We start from the raw sequence: 14,946 nt of genomic DNA on the forward strand, positions 1-14,946 counted from the left end.
GAAAAAGGAAGGGAGGGACTCTGGGCCAAACAGTCGACTTATCAGCAAAGATGAATTCAACTCAGTTCAGCAAACATTTACTAGTGTTAGATGGATCCAATCTGCTTCCCAGAATTACTGCATATACTGTATTCTGGATAAACCCTCAACTTCAGGACCAGAGTAAAGGGTGATGCAACAATAGGGGGTAGCTTTATAAATGCTGAAAGCAATACCAAGTCGGCTGGGAGGATACACTGGACTGAGCTGACTCTGGGTGTCTGAAGCATATCTGAGAACTCTCACTGCCAATAAACATCAGAAAATATGCTATTACTTGAATACTGAATTGGCACTTCCTTCTGACGACAAACCAGCTACTTATAGCCTATTTTAAGAGTTTCTTGTTCATTTTTTTCTGAAAAGTATGCTCAGTGGTATTGTACACTAAGATGGGATTAGTGATTGTAAACTCCACCAAACAGATATGAGACCAGAGGAAACTGCGTTTGAAACACAATTTGGTTCAGCAAATTTGGTCGTCACATTGAATTTTTTTACAAGTTGAAAAGTAAGACACCTTTAGACTGAGACAGAAATTCAGACACGCACTTACAGAGTTGCATAGGACCACTGCCGACAGAATCATGACTAGTCAAGAACCAGTGAGACAGCAGCCAGAGCCCCCAGGGGCCCATGGGCTTCACAGCACTTCACAGAGCATTTCCAGGCGCAGAGTCCAGATCGCCTGGCAGAGGTACAGAACTCACAGTATCGCGCATCAGGCCTTACCCTGGGTCCCCTTCTCTACTGGCCTCAGCCCTCTGAGAAACTCTACTAGAGTTTGAAAGTCCTTATCACCCCAGAGGCACAGATTAGACTGGTGTACGGGCTTTCCCCCCTGGTCAAGAATCCACCTGCAACGCAGGAGACCCCAGTTCGATTCCTGGGTTGGGAAGATCCCTTGGAGGGGGGCATGGCAACGCACTCCAGTATTCTTGCCTGGAAAATCCCCATGGACAGAGGAGCCTGGCAGGCTACAACCCATGGGATTGCAAAGAGTCGGACACAACTGAGCAACTAAGCACAGCATACGAACAAGGACAGAAGTCAGCAGTAAAGCAAAAATTTCAGACCTGGGAGAAGGACGAAAGGAAAGAACAGATGTTGGCAAGATGAAAGCAATCATCTCGTGTGAGTCTACAGGTGCTTCCAAAGGCCAAGAAAGCCAAGCTAACAAAAGAGGCTGTGTTCAGCAAAAAGGTCACGAGAGGGAGAGAAAGCGGAGCTCTCACTCTGTAGATTTAGACTTTCAGTTTGGGAAGATAAATCCTAGCGAAGGATGGTGAGGATGGTTGCACAACAATGTGAATACACTTAATGCCACTGAACTGTACACTTAGGAACAGTTAAAATGGTCAACTTTATGTTATGTATATTTTGCCACAATAAAATATTTCAAAAATAAATTAGCTAGTAAAACAACTGATGAGACAGAAAGGCATTCACAAGATCTAGCGTGTGGCTGAGGGGGTAGTCAATGGACAGGATCCCTGAACCAGCAGATAACCAGGAACCCAAGGGTCAAGGACTCTGGGGGACACTGTGGAGGAGACAGGAGAAACAGCTAACACAGACGAGCTTTCTGACAGCAAATGCAAAGCTGCACAGCACTACAACAATTCCTTACGTCACCACCTATAAAAGTTTCCCAGTGCTATCAACAGCTATAACAACCCATGGACTGCTCTCTTCTCACTGGTGACATGGAGAACAGCTGTCCGTTCTCCCCAGCTCTCAGGATTCTCTTCTGCTTTCGGCAGGAGTGAGGCCCAAAGACAAAAATTATTCTTGCTACGTTTCTAGGGCAGTAGAATTCCCTCTCCCTTGTTCTGGGGAAACGCTTGTCATCCAAGGTCTAGAAAGTTGCTTAAGCCCTTCAGAAACAAACCAGTGTTTCTATCAGCCAATAATACAACAAAGAAAACCTGTCACCAGGTTCTTCTGTGGTTTAATTCCTCAAACACTATTCCTTTCACTATAAAACATATGCAATAAGGAGGGAAAAGAGGAAATTTTTAAAAGGCAGTATTAGCATATTAAAATTTCTAGTGATAATAAGATGCAATCCCAGAGAATCCTCCGTGATCTAAACTTCTGGTCACCAAAGACCCATTGACTGGGTTTTGTATCTTTATAGTTTCTGCCAGGATGAAGGCATGCTACCTTTTAATTTTAAAAAACTTGAGCATGAATTTTCTGAAGCTCTGACACACTGCTGGTGGGAATGTAGTTAAACAGTGCTGCCTCTTTGGAAAACACTGACAGTTCCTCAAAAGGTTAAACATAGTGTTACCGTGTGTGCGTGTGCTAAGTCGCTTCAGTCGTGTCTGACTCTTTGTGACCTATGGACTGTAGCCTAACAGCCTCCTCTGTCCATGGGATTCTCCAGGCAAGAATACTGGAGTGGGATGCCATTTCCTCCTCCAGGGGATCTTCCCGACCCAGGAAAAGAACCCACTTCTCTTATGTATCCTGCATTGGCAGGCAGATTCTTTACCACTAGCACCACTTGGGAAGTGTTACCATATGCCTCAGAAATTATGCTCTTTTGAATATACTCAAGAGAATGAAACATATATTAATACAAAACCGACACCAAAATGTTACGGAAGCATTGCTCATAATAGCCCCAAAGTGTAAGCAACCCAAAAGTCCATCATCTGATGAATTAAAAACTCACCATATCCATACAGTGGAGTAGTACTGAGTTTTTAAAAAGGAATAATAAATATTAATACAGGCTACGATAGGGGTAAATCTTGCAAACATCAGGCTAAGAGAAAAAACTCAGCTATGGCCCCAGTGTAGGAGCAGATGGAGATGACTACTAAAAGGAAGAGTTTCTTTTAGGAGATGAAAACGCTCCACAGTCAGATTACAGGGATGGCTGCACGGCTCTGCGAATTTACTTTAAAAAAAAAAAAAAGCACTTAATTGTACACTTTAAACAGACAAAGTACACAGAATATGAATTATACCTTAGGCTGTTAAACTAATTTGAATTTTTAGGCATTTAAAAAATCAGAAAACACTTAAAAATATCACCAAAATTGCAGATTGATCAGTGATTTTACTCTGCATCTGTAGGTGAGTTCATGATCACTAACAGTGTCTTAAAACAATATTCCAAATCTAACTGTCGTTAACTTATTCAGCAAGTTTACTGACCATGTACTACAAACCCAGGTACTGTACTATGCACATAAGCTACACGACGAATAAACTGCAATCCCTGCCCTTAAGATTGCATTTTCACAATGGAGACAGAAGTGCAAATCGGTCACAAGCTTCTTTTGACTTTTACATATGCTGTTATAAAACTAATTTGTTATTGTATAGCACAAGAAAATATAGTCATTATTTTGTAATAACTTTAAATGGAGTATGATCTATTAAAATATTGAATCACCATGTTGTACACCTGAAACTAGTAATACTATTAAGTGAACTATGCTGCTGCTGCTGCTGCTAAGTCGCTTCAGTTGTGTCCAACTCTGTGCGACCCCACAGACGGCAGCCCACCAGGCTCCCCCGTCCCTGGGATTCCCCAGGCAAGAACACTGGAGTGGGGTGCCATTTCCTTCTCCAATGCATGAAAGTGAAAAGTGAAAGGGAAGTCGCAGTCATGTCTGACTCTTAGCGACCCCATGGACTGCAGCCTACCAGGCTCCTCCGTCCATGGGATTTTCCAGGCAAGAGTACTGGAGTGGGGTGCCACTGCCTTCTCCGTAAGTCAACTATACTTCAATTAAAACTAATTTATAACTTTAAACACTGTTATTTACCTTTTTTGATGGCTCCAAATTTTCATTCTAGCCAAAGTAGACCAGTAGGCTACTTCCTATATATTTTGTTGTCAACTTTTTTACAAAAACACTGTCTATGGAGAATTTCTATCAGGTCAATTAATGCTGTATTTGACATGTAAATAGAGACTGCCCTTAGAATTAATAAAATTGATTCAGATGCTATTTAAAACACTAGGCTATCAAAATGATCAGTACAATTAATCTTAAGGGTTTTCTTTCATTCAAGCCTCCTATTCTTACTGCAGTTTAAGGAGATTTCATTTCATTAAACATCCTAGAAATTTCTTTGACTCTGAAAATAAAATTGGGGAATACTTTTATCTGAAGGCCTTTTTTAAACCCAATTTCCACATCTTCCATAGACTTGAAATTGAGCTCTGTCTAAAATCAAACGGAGCTCATCTCGTGTAAGTGGCCAGAATCCTAGAAATATCGGCTCTCAAGCTAATTTGGGTAAAATGTTTAGGTTTTTCATTTGAAATGCTTCTTTCTGTGCAACATGGAAAAGTGTGAAGATAAAAACTGAAATACTTTAACTCCATAGAAGATTTTTAGAGCAGCAAAACTACTTGGTATGACACTATAATAATGGATACACACCATCATTTATTCACAGAATGTACAACACCAAGAGTTAACCCTACTGTACACTCTGGACTCTCGGTGATGGTGGCATATCTGTGTCGCTCATCAGTCATAACAAATGTACTTTTGCAGGGGGATGCTGATAATGGGGGCACTGTCTACGTGTGGGTGCAGGGAATGTATGGGCAATCTATACCTTCCTCTAAATTTTGCTGTAAATCTGTAACTTCTCTAATGAATAAAATTTATTTTTAAAGAAACTTAAATAACTCAACATCTTCAACTGTTAGTTTATCAGTCATTTCTTACTGCCAAAAAACTGCATGGAGACATTATTCCATTTTAAAAGCACCACATTGCATGTTTGTACAGCATCTGAACCCTTGGAAAGCACACAAGCAGGAAGGCATGTGCTGCTTACTGAATGAGTTCCTTCTCTGTGCTGAAGTGGAATTACTGCTAAGGAAGAGAAGTGAAGGAGGGTGTCCTGTCATTATCAGACACAGACCTGGCTGACCTAACAGGGGAAAGGTGAGTGAAGGCAGGCCACAGGTCACAGGTCACAGGCGCTGGGCAGTGGGGGGAAGGCCTGAGACGGCAGGAGGTGGCTCACTATGGGGGAGTGTGAATGTGAGTGTGTGTGGAAGCCCAGGGTGCTCCAGAAGGGAGGGCCCCAGGAGATAACATTCAGGTTCTCACTTACAAAGGACACACATGCCAAACCAAATTCTCTACAATGCAGCCCTTCATCTGACAGCTCTGCATGGAAGAGTCGAGAATTATGGAGACTTTAGCATGAGCTCTACGTAAAATGCCCTTCTACTTGCTGCACAGGAGGCTAAGGAAAAGCAAAATACAGTATGAAATAAAACAGGAAGGAGCCCACATGTCAAAGAAGAGGGATGCTTGTGAGATTTTTTTCAAGTCAGCTGATAACTTTCAAAATATACATATTAATATATTACATATATTATGTGCATGAGATTTTTTCAAGTCAGTTAATAACTATATATGTGTGTGTGTGTGTATAGCTTAAATTTAAAAAGTAAAACCACAGAAATAATGCTGAAGTTGTTATTAACTCATTGTTATTTATAACTAAAATTGCTCACCTTTTTCTCTGGATGCCTGCCTCCAAAATGGCTGAGAAGAAATCATTTGTTAATTGATAGTACACCTGTTAGCACATCTGATCCTGTTAATATAAAAGATAGCAAGGAACAGTGCATTTCTTCAAAACATTGTTCCTTCACAGTGTCACCCACAATCATAGAATCTTTTATACCCATTGTTGGAGGAATCGTCCAGCAGTGTTTTGATCGAGCTTGGCCAATCTTCAGCTAAGGATCGCAGAGACTGTGGTAAGTTAACTTACTCAGAGGGATCAGCTCTCCAATAGATGAAACGACAATTCAGCAAATTCAATTCCTTCACAGTGGCCTCAGGATTCAGCCAATACTCTTGGCAATAATTCTTGGGCACTTTCAGGAGCCAAAAGCAGATAACCAAGAAGCCTCAAGGACATAAACATCTACTGGATTTCACTAAGCCACTGCCCTTGCAGACACTCAACATCATGTATTAGGAAAAGTGAGCAACTTGCCTCTCGTGGGAGCCAGTTGGTGGGCTGCACTGTTCCATGACAACTACAGCTTTCACCTTTCACAAAATAACTGCAAATCCTAGCCTTCCACATTGATATAACAGAATACCAGGCCATTAAAAAATGCCATGGTTTAAAAAAAAAAAACTACACACAAGTGGGGGCAATATACTCCTGCCATGTTAAATATATACATTATATATATACATATACACACAAAAACAATAAACAGACAGGTAAAGCTTCCACCTGTAATCCTGGGGTAACAAACAGAAGACCCACAAGTTGGGGATGGCAAAGTAGTCGTTGAGTATGTTTCTGTACTCTATAAATGTTTACCAATCCCTGCAGAAAGTTAAATGTTATTTTAAAGAAATTCTTCTCCCTAGAGATACAACCGTAGTTACATGCTTGTCAGTAGCACACTGTGTAGGGCAGCAAGTGGGACATCCCATGTACTACATAAAATGTAAGGAACATCCTTCAATCTGTCTTGTCTGCTTCACTCTCTCTCTCTCCCTCTCTTCCCCCTTCCCTCCCTCCCTTCACTGCCTTGTCCATCTCTCTCTTTATATTTATATAGTTTAATTCTACTGGTATTTCTGTTTTTCTCTTGCTCATGTCTTAGTTCAGAAGTTCATGATCCCAACTCAAGGGCTTTGGTGGACATCCTGTGAGTGATGATGATGGACGAGGCTCCTGCCCTGCTGAGATGAGCTAGGCTGGTTCAGAAGGGCCCATCTTCCCAGAGCAGGCAAAGCCTCCTGCCCTCAGCTGAGCCTGGGGCACCACACACCACTGGCTTCCACACTCTCTCCCTTGGAGCGCTGGTTCAAGACTCTGAACTGACTCCAAGGTCCATCAGCTCCAGGAGCAAAGAAGGGAATCTGGTCATATTCTCCTTGACCCTGACCTGCTGCTTCTATTTGTAACTTTCCCTATCACCACTCTGAAATGCCCTGCAAGAACTTCTTGGTCATTGTGAACTCCATCTAGCCTGAAATCCTTCAAGGCTTCATCATGTTGGGGTGTAAAATCAAACTCTGACACCCCTTTCCATGAAGTGCAATGTGGGATACAGGAGGGTTAAGCCAAGTTCACCCATGGTTCCCAACAAAATGCCCAGGACTAATGCTGATCCATCACAGGCCTGTCCCTGTATTTCTCCCTGCGAACACTAATGGCTGCAGCTTTCTGTGCCAGCCGAGAATGTGCTGCCCCTGATGTGTTTCCATTTGCCCATAAGCCCTAAACCCCGTCTGAGGATTAAACCATAAACTCTAATCATAACTGTCCGTTTTCCAAGAAAACACAGCTACTATTCCCACAGCCTCCCTTCACAGGCAGGTGGCAAATCCGTGGGCTCTGGGATGGGACAGACCTGGACTGAATCCCAGCTCAACTCAGCTTTATTCTGGGGCAGCTTCCTTACCACCGGTGTCCTTGTCTATAAATAGGAATAATAATTCCTACTTCCTAAGATGTTTGTGAACATCAAATGAGCTACTCCCCTCTCTACTCTGGCACCCCCACCACCATCCCCATATCAGACCTCCAGCTGAATCCACCAGGTCTGCCCTGACCCGATACTATCTTCTGATAATTAGATACAGCTTAAAATCCCCAAGTGTGAGAGTCATATTTCTGATAGATATACTCCTTCCTTCTTATGCAAAGGAAAGTTCTGAAACTGCTATAAATATATTTTATCCACAACAAAGCTAAAACAAGAAAATAATACCATTCCCTTTGTGAGCTAGAGATTCTGGAGCCCCAGGAACATACCCAGGGACAGGCACGCAGACACATTTGCCTGCAGCAGGTACTGTAACTCTGTCGCTCACCTGGCTTCTCTGGGGCCTTCTAATCTTCTTTATACTAGTCAAGACTCTGAGGATCTTAAAAAGCCTCATCCCTCATTTTTGAGAAGAGGAAACAAGACCACCAGAGAGCTTACGTGACTCGTCTAAAGTTGCACAGCTATTTAATGACAACCAGGCAGCTGACAACTTTAGCCCAGTGATTAAGCACAGCAAACTAACTTATGAAAAGTTTGCTTAAAACTTACTCCAAGGTTACATTTCATGGAGCCTTAGAAGGCTCAAGACTGTGAATCTCAGCGGGTATGTTTAGTATGAAATATGTGTCTTTATAGTTGCCAATGGGATGTCGCGGATCCTAGTTTGGTGAGTTTCTTAAAGCCCCTGTATTTTAGACCAGTGCCATTAAATGGAACTTTGTGAGAAATGGAAGCACACACTATCCAACATGGCTGGCTTTAGCCACCTATGTGCCTGTCAAACATCTGAAATATGACTAGCACAACTGAGAAACTAAATGCTTAAAATTTTTAAATTTTATTTTTGCTATTGCGAAATACATCAAAAACAAACATCTCAACCATCTTTAAGTGCACAGTTCACTGATACTAACTACATTCATGATGTACTGCAACCATCACCATCATCCATCTCCATAGCTCTCCATCTAGTAAAACTGAAACCCTATACTCAAACAATAACCCTCTATTCCCCTCTCCCCCCAGCCTGTGACAACCACCTTCTGTCTCTGATTTTGACTACTTCAAGTATATAAGTGGAATCATACAGTATTTGTCTTTTTGTGACTGGTTTATTTCACTTAGCATAAAGTCCTCAAGGTTCATCCATGCTGTAGCATGTGTCAAAATTTCCTTCTTTTTCAGGCTAAACAGTTTTCTTTTTACCACATTTTGCTCTTCCATTCATCTCAGTGGACACCTGAGGTGCTTCCACATTTTAGCTATTATGCATAATGCTGCTATGAACATGGATGCAGAAATACCTCTTTAAAATGCTGTTTTCAATTCTTTTCAGTACGCACTCAGAAGCGGAATTGCTGGATCATGTTATAATTCTATTTTTAACTCCTGAGAAACCACCATACTGTTTTCCATAGCAGCTGTACCATTTTACATTCCTACTAACTGTGCACAGAAGTTCCAATTTTTCCACATCTTCACCAATAGTATTATTTTCTGGTTTTTTGATGGCAAGCATCCTAACTGGTATGAGATGGTATCTCACTATCGCTTCGATCTGCATTTCCCTAATGACTAATGATATCAAGCATCTTTCCTTGAGCTGCTGCTGCTGCTAAGTCGCTTCAGTCGTGTCCAACTCTGTGTGACCCCACAGTCGGCAGCCCATCAGGCTCCACCGTCCCTGGGATTCTCCAGGCAAGAACACTGGAGTGGGTTGCCATTTCCTTCTTCAATGCATGAAAGGGAAAAGTGAAAGTGAAGTTGCTCAGTCGTGTCCAACTCTTAGCGACCCCATGGACTGCAGCCTACCAAGCTCCTCCGTCCATGGGATTTTCCAAGCAAGAGTACTGGAGTGGGGTGCCATTGCCTTCTACCACTTGTGTATCTTTTCTGGATAAAAGTTTTAATTTTACTCCATTGTAATCAGATTCAAGCAGCCCAAGGAGGCTAGAGGCCTCCATGTTGGACAGTGCAGCTCTAGAGCGTCATGATTCTCAAGGCAATTTGCAGATCCAGTGCGGTAAGCACTGTGAGACTTGCAGGCAGATGGGTCCATTCAGGTACTTTCTAGTCTGCCACATGTGGCCAATCACTAAACCTTTTCATACCTCAATTTTCACATAGTATAAGATAGAATTAACACCTCCTTCTTCTGAGAATGAAATGAGTCAATACACATCTATAGCCCCTGATATAATCTTAGTGCATGAGAGAGAATTTAAGCCAATGAGACATGCCTTGCCTCAATTCCAGCGTCCACTGAACTCAGAACCCAGAATCTGGTTTTTTTTAGATATGTTCCCCAAGTGGAACTGCAGTCCTTCCCAGAGAAAGGACTTTCAGCTTTAGGAAACAAGGATCTTTGGCTCCCACCAGGAGGATCCCGTGAATGGAAGGGGCTGACTGAGGTGAATTCTGGACTAACTTCTCCGGTATTCTGTGATTTTGAGTCTGTCCAGATTCAGCCTTGGCAAAAAACAACAGGAAAGTGAAGCTGTCGAACTTCTGGTTCTAGAACTCAGGCCCACCTCCTTTGTGAGGCAGCCGAAACAGACCTTCAGAGCGAGGATCTTTCAAGAAACGCTCTAAGCTCTCCATGTGCCTTGGGACTCAGGACCATCCTGAGGCTCTGACTTTGTGGCCACACCCTTCTTCCCTCCAGCTGGCCCACAGGCTTACCTGAAGCTGCCGTGGAGGGGGTGCTGGCCGGGGGCGGCTGAGAGGAGCTGCCGCTCTCAATCATCAGGCACGGGTTGCTGCCGCTGTTCTCTCTCTTGACCATCAGCTCAGCCGTGCTGGGCAGCGGGATGGGGTGACTGATCCCCAGTTCCTCTTCCTGGGCCTGCTGCCGTCTCAGGGCCACCTGGAAGCACAGGGCAGTGGGTCACCCTCCAGCACCCCAGAATCACTCCTACAGCTTTGCCAAAACCACTGAAGCCCTGCCCATCCCAGACATCTCCATCCATTACCTCCAGGGATGAGGTCTAAGAATCCCTCACTTCTTCTCCCCCTCCCCCTCATTTCTTTTTATAGCCACCCCAGGTAACTCTGATGTGCAGCCAAAGCGGAAAAACGGTTGAGAGTCAGAGGTCCTTTAGAGCTTTGAGTGAGCGCTCAAAAACTTTTCAATAAACAAATGTGTGTGTAGACTAGGAGGAAAGATGGGATGAGAAAAAGCTGCAGAGTCAGCAGAGGAATTCAACATGAAGAGCAGAAGTCAGCACTGACAGATTAGGAAGGAAGGAATATGGGATCACTCACTGCTTCCTTCCACAAATATGGAAAAGACCACTCTACCAGGAACTTCGACCAGCAAGATACAGTAAGATTAGATTAGATCCGAAGGTACTCACTGTTTAAAAGGAGAGACAGGAACCAAACATGACACTGCAACTCAAGACAACACGTGAACCCCCACAAGACAGGCACAAAAAGGGCTTTAAGTGCAAGGATGAGCAGAGGTGGTGCTGCACCAGGGCCGTGAAGAGCCGCCTGAGTGAAGCCTGACAGGCAAGGATGAAGGGGCAGAACTACCCCCAACAAGGGAGCAGGGTAGACAATGAAGGCAGAGGCTGCTCGGAAACCCACAGAGCCCTATTCTGTGGGGTGGAGGGATTGTGGAGGGAAGTAATGGGGAGGGGGGGCTGCAATATGGTCTTGGAAGTCCCTGGAGAAAGAGGCAGAGGTGGAGATGAAGAGAAAAGGAGAAAGCAGGTGGGATATCCCCCAGTGGGGACTGGAAAGGACCCAGCATACCGAAGACACTCCTCATGGTCCCTCTTCTTTTAAACAACAGTGAAAGGTTGAAAAGTTGTCCCCCCAAAAAATTGTATTTTTGTTTACAAGTAACAAAAAAAGGCAGACTTTCTGTTGAAACTGACCACTGGTGATAATGGAACAAGAAAGGGAAGCACCTGTACCTCAGAGGCTGAAATACAAGCCAAAAAGTTGACGTCAAAACAGTGACCCAGAAGCATAACTACAATTTACAGACTGTTTTAGGAAAACTGTAGTCTTTAAATTTAGAAAGATGATTAACTTGGAAGTAATTTTACTCCTAACAAGAGGAGTCTTCAACTTAAAAAAAACTTTGAATAATCAATTAAGATTAAGTTTAATTATTGAATTTTCTATTAACCAAGTTTAGAAACAGAATATTAAGGATTTGACTACAAATGTTTAAAAGAATACCCATGAACTTGTGAAGTATGTCAATGCAACAAAAAAGTGCACTTTAAGCCCTGGTTTACACAAATCTCACACATGCACCCAACATACAGAGTATTACATAGTGCATTAACTAAAAACACTTTTACAAAGACCTCTCAAGGGCTCTTAGGAAATGCTATTTATTTATTTTTTTTTAATTTTTTTAGGAAATGCTATTTAAATAGGGAAGGTGAGGCAATTGATTTAAAAATGCAATTATTTGGGGGTCTTAAGATCAATTTCAAGCTGTTTTAGAATGACTGTTACATGGTTGTTTAAAGGATTTCACTCAGCACAGCACAAGCCTTCTGGTGTGGAAAATACTGAAGTTTTATACTATTAAAATCATTTTGAGTTCCTTTTGTTTTTAACATAGGGAACAGCCTCCTTACAAATTAGTACTCCTACTAATACAGTTTATTCAAACTTAATGGCCTTACCTGGATGCATATTTTTCTTACATTTTGAGAAAAATCCCCCTCCCAAGCATACTCTCCACACTAAATATTAAAGCCAGCAGCTAAATATTAAAAAAAAATTTTTTTACCTACAAAAACAACTAAATGTCTTAAGTTTTCTTTCCGGTAAGTTCACTGTGATGCATTTCAATGCTATATTCAGTGTATTCTTTTCCACTATAGATTAAGCTAAAAACCAAAAAAGAAACCAAGTAAAACAACCTGTATTTCCATAACTACCCTCACAGTCAGTGAAGACAGAATCTAACTATTTTAAAACATTTTTTTAAATGGGTGTATATAAAAAGTGTAATCTCTAAGAATGTTAAGTCCTGTTAAAGGCTCTTACTGATATCATTTTCAGTGGAGGATATTTACCCGTTCCTAACCAAAAGTAGCACATCGTTAGTAAACGTTTCTTTGTAATATTTCATTGTAAATAACCTGTTTTAAAAGGATGGAACAACTTTTAGCTGGAAAGAATGTGTATTATTCTCTTCTAAAAATTCTTTTAGGATACCAACGACTTTATTTCTGTTAAGGTACCAAAGTACTGCCCTGCTTAGGACGCTTTAAAAAAAACACACACACCAGGAACAGCAGACCAAACCTCAAACGCTTGCATTTTCTCCTCTGCGTGGACGTTTAAAATTTTTAAGTGTGTTTTAAAACACACTCAAAGTAACCTGTACTTGAATATCTTCGGTCTAGACAGCAAACTTTAAAACGCAAATGAAATTTTTCTAGTGCTCAAAATGGCTGAGCCAGGATCCGCCGCGGCGAATACGAAAAAGAGCGCCAAAGCACAGCGAGGACCACGCCGCGCCGGCGTCCGTTAGGGCGACTTTTCCAGAAAAGCAAAGACTCCCGCCGCGCCGCGTTATCCGCAGAAGCTGCGGCCGGCCGGGTCTCTGCTTCCCGCCTAACCAGTACCCTGAGAAGACACCGTCCAACAAACACCCCCCCCCCCCGCCCAGTTATAAGCGCACCTCCCTGCTCCGGGCGGAGTCACGGATCCGAGGGGGCAAGCCCCCCAACTCCGCTCAATGAGGTCGGATGCCTAGGGCTCCCCGAAGGGGCGAACACCACAACTCGCTGCTGGAGGCGGGGTCAGAGATCCCGGGCACCCCTTCCCTAGCAGCGCGAACCCCGCAACTCTGTGCTGGAGGATGAGTTTAGAAATCTGGGGGACTCCCAGGCAGAGCGAGCCCTGCAACTCTCAGCTAGTTCTGAAAGAGGAAGTCAGACAGCCAGAGGATCCCCGAAGGGGCGAACCCCACAGTTCCCGCTGGGTCAAGGATCCGGAGCTTCGGGAGCCGAGTGAACCTCGCACCTCCCTGGCTCCACCTGCGGCATCGGAGACAAGTCCAGGCCCTCGGAGCGCGGCATCGGAGCGTGGCTAGGAACCCCGGCCCCGAGCGCGCAGTGGCTGTCGGCAAGCACCGCCACCTTCCTTCCGAACCCGCGCCCCACGTGGCGCCCCAGGGACCCGAGGGGCTTTACTCGAAAAATTCGGGGCTGAAGCCCGGTTCCGGACCCCCGCACTCACCTGCGCGGCCATCACGCGTTGTCTCTCTGCTATCAGGTTGCATTTCTTGCACTGGCAGTCCCGCCACATGCAGAAGCGCTTGTGGCCCTTGAGCGGCGACGCGTAGCCGTGGTTGCGGCACCGCGCGCACTTGGGCAGCCGCGGAGACTTCTTGCTCGAGACGGCGCCCATGCCAGACGCTCCCGAGCCGGAGCCGCCGCCGCCGCCGCCGCCGCCGCCACCGCCGCCGCCAGTGGTCCCGAGCGGCTCCCCGGCCGCTTTGCCGAAGCCCCCGGCCGTGCCCTGCGGTGGTGCCCCCGGGGTTTGCGGGGCCTCCGACGGTGCGGAGGACTTGCTATACGCATCGTCGTTGGGCATGGTGCCCCAAGGAGAAGCGCAGACTCTCCGGTAGCTGCAAGGGGGTCACCCGGCCGACGGCGAGGCGGGCGAGGAGGAGGCGGCAGGACGCGTACGTTCTGCAGCCGGAGGTGCAGCCGGACTGGCGAGGTCGGAACTCGCAACGCCCAGAGAGGTGGGGGGTTGTGCCCTTTTTATGCGCGCGCGCGCGCGCGCGGAACAGAACTTTTGGATACTTTTTAGAACGCTCCCGGGACTGCCTGGGCGGGAGAGAGCTCTAGGGAGCGCCGTCACGCCCACCTCCCCCCAATTCTAGCCACTGGACTCCCGCTGCGTGCAAGCTTGCAGGGTCTGCAAACACCGAGGGCGCTGCTGGAGGGCTGCTGCGAGCGCACACCTGGAGCAGAGGTGCTCCCCGGGGTGCCCAGGCCGGCTGCCAGAACACGCTGCACCGAGGAAGCTGGGCTCCAGCTCAGCAAGGTAGCTGTGCAGGCTGCTGGGAGGAGGTGCAGACCCCCCTCTGGAATCCTCCCGCTCCCTTCCCCCCAGTGACTCCCTTCTGCAAGTTCCATAGGACAGGCTTTGGCAGAGGCCAACTCAAATAGCAGTTTCTTCCTCATTTAAGATAAGTCTGAGGCTGAAGGCCTGAACAAAGAGAAGCCTCTACACTTATTGTCAGCAAATAAGACCCACAGTGGAAGAGTGGGTCCATGTGCACCCCGAATTTGGCCTGTTCTCCAGTTGCCTCTTCCTGCACCTGTGTTCACTTGCTCAAGAGATTTCCACCTGCTGGTTGCATATAGCTTTCAAATCTAGAGTTCTAGTCCTTACTT

The 14,946-nt window shown here is 45.0% G+C and overlaps 1 protein-coding gene across 2 annotated transcripts in view; it reads right to left on the reverse strand.

The window, feature by feature from the left end:
• DMRT1 (doublesex and mab-3 related transcription factor 1) overlaps nt 1-14,134 on the reverse strand; it is a 90,118-nt gene extending 75,984 nt beyond the window's left edge. Inside the window, exons 1-2 of one of the 2 annotated variants that reach the window (XM_068974559.1) lie at nt 13,778-14,134; nt 10,241-10,424 (exon numbers count right to left, since the gene is read on the reverse strand). In XM_068974559.1, coding sequence (XP_068830660.1) covers nt 10,241-10,424; nt 13,778-14,134 — 541 coding nt within the window. Of the gene's footprint in view, nt 1-10,232; nt 10,425-13,777 lie in introns of both variants that reach the window. The other variant, XM_068974558.1, reaches the window with a different exon arrangement.
• Between the last annotated feature and the right edge of the window lie 812 nt (nt 14,135-14,946).

This window comes from Capricornis sumatraensis, chromosome 6 (assembly GCF_032405125.1).
Source record: "Capricornis sumatraensis isolate serow.1 chromosome 6, serow.2, whole genome shotgun sequence".
In the NCBI taxonomy this organism is placed as follows: Eukaryota; Metazoa; Chordata; class Mammalia; order Artiodactyla; family Bovidae; genus Capricornis; species Capricornis sumatraensis.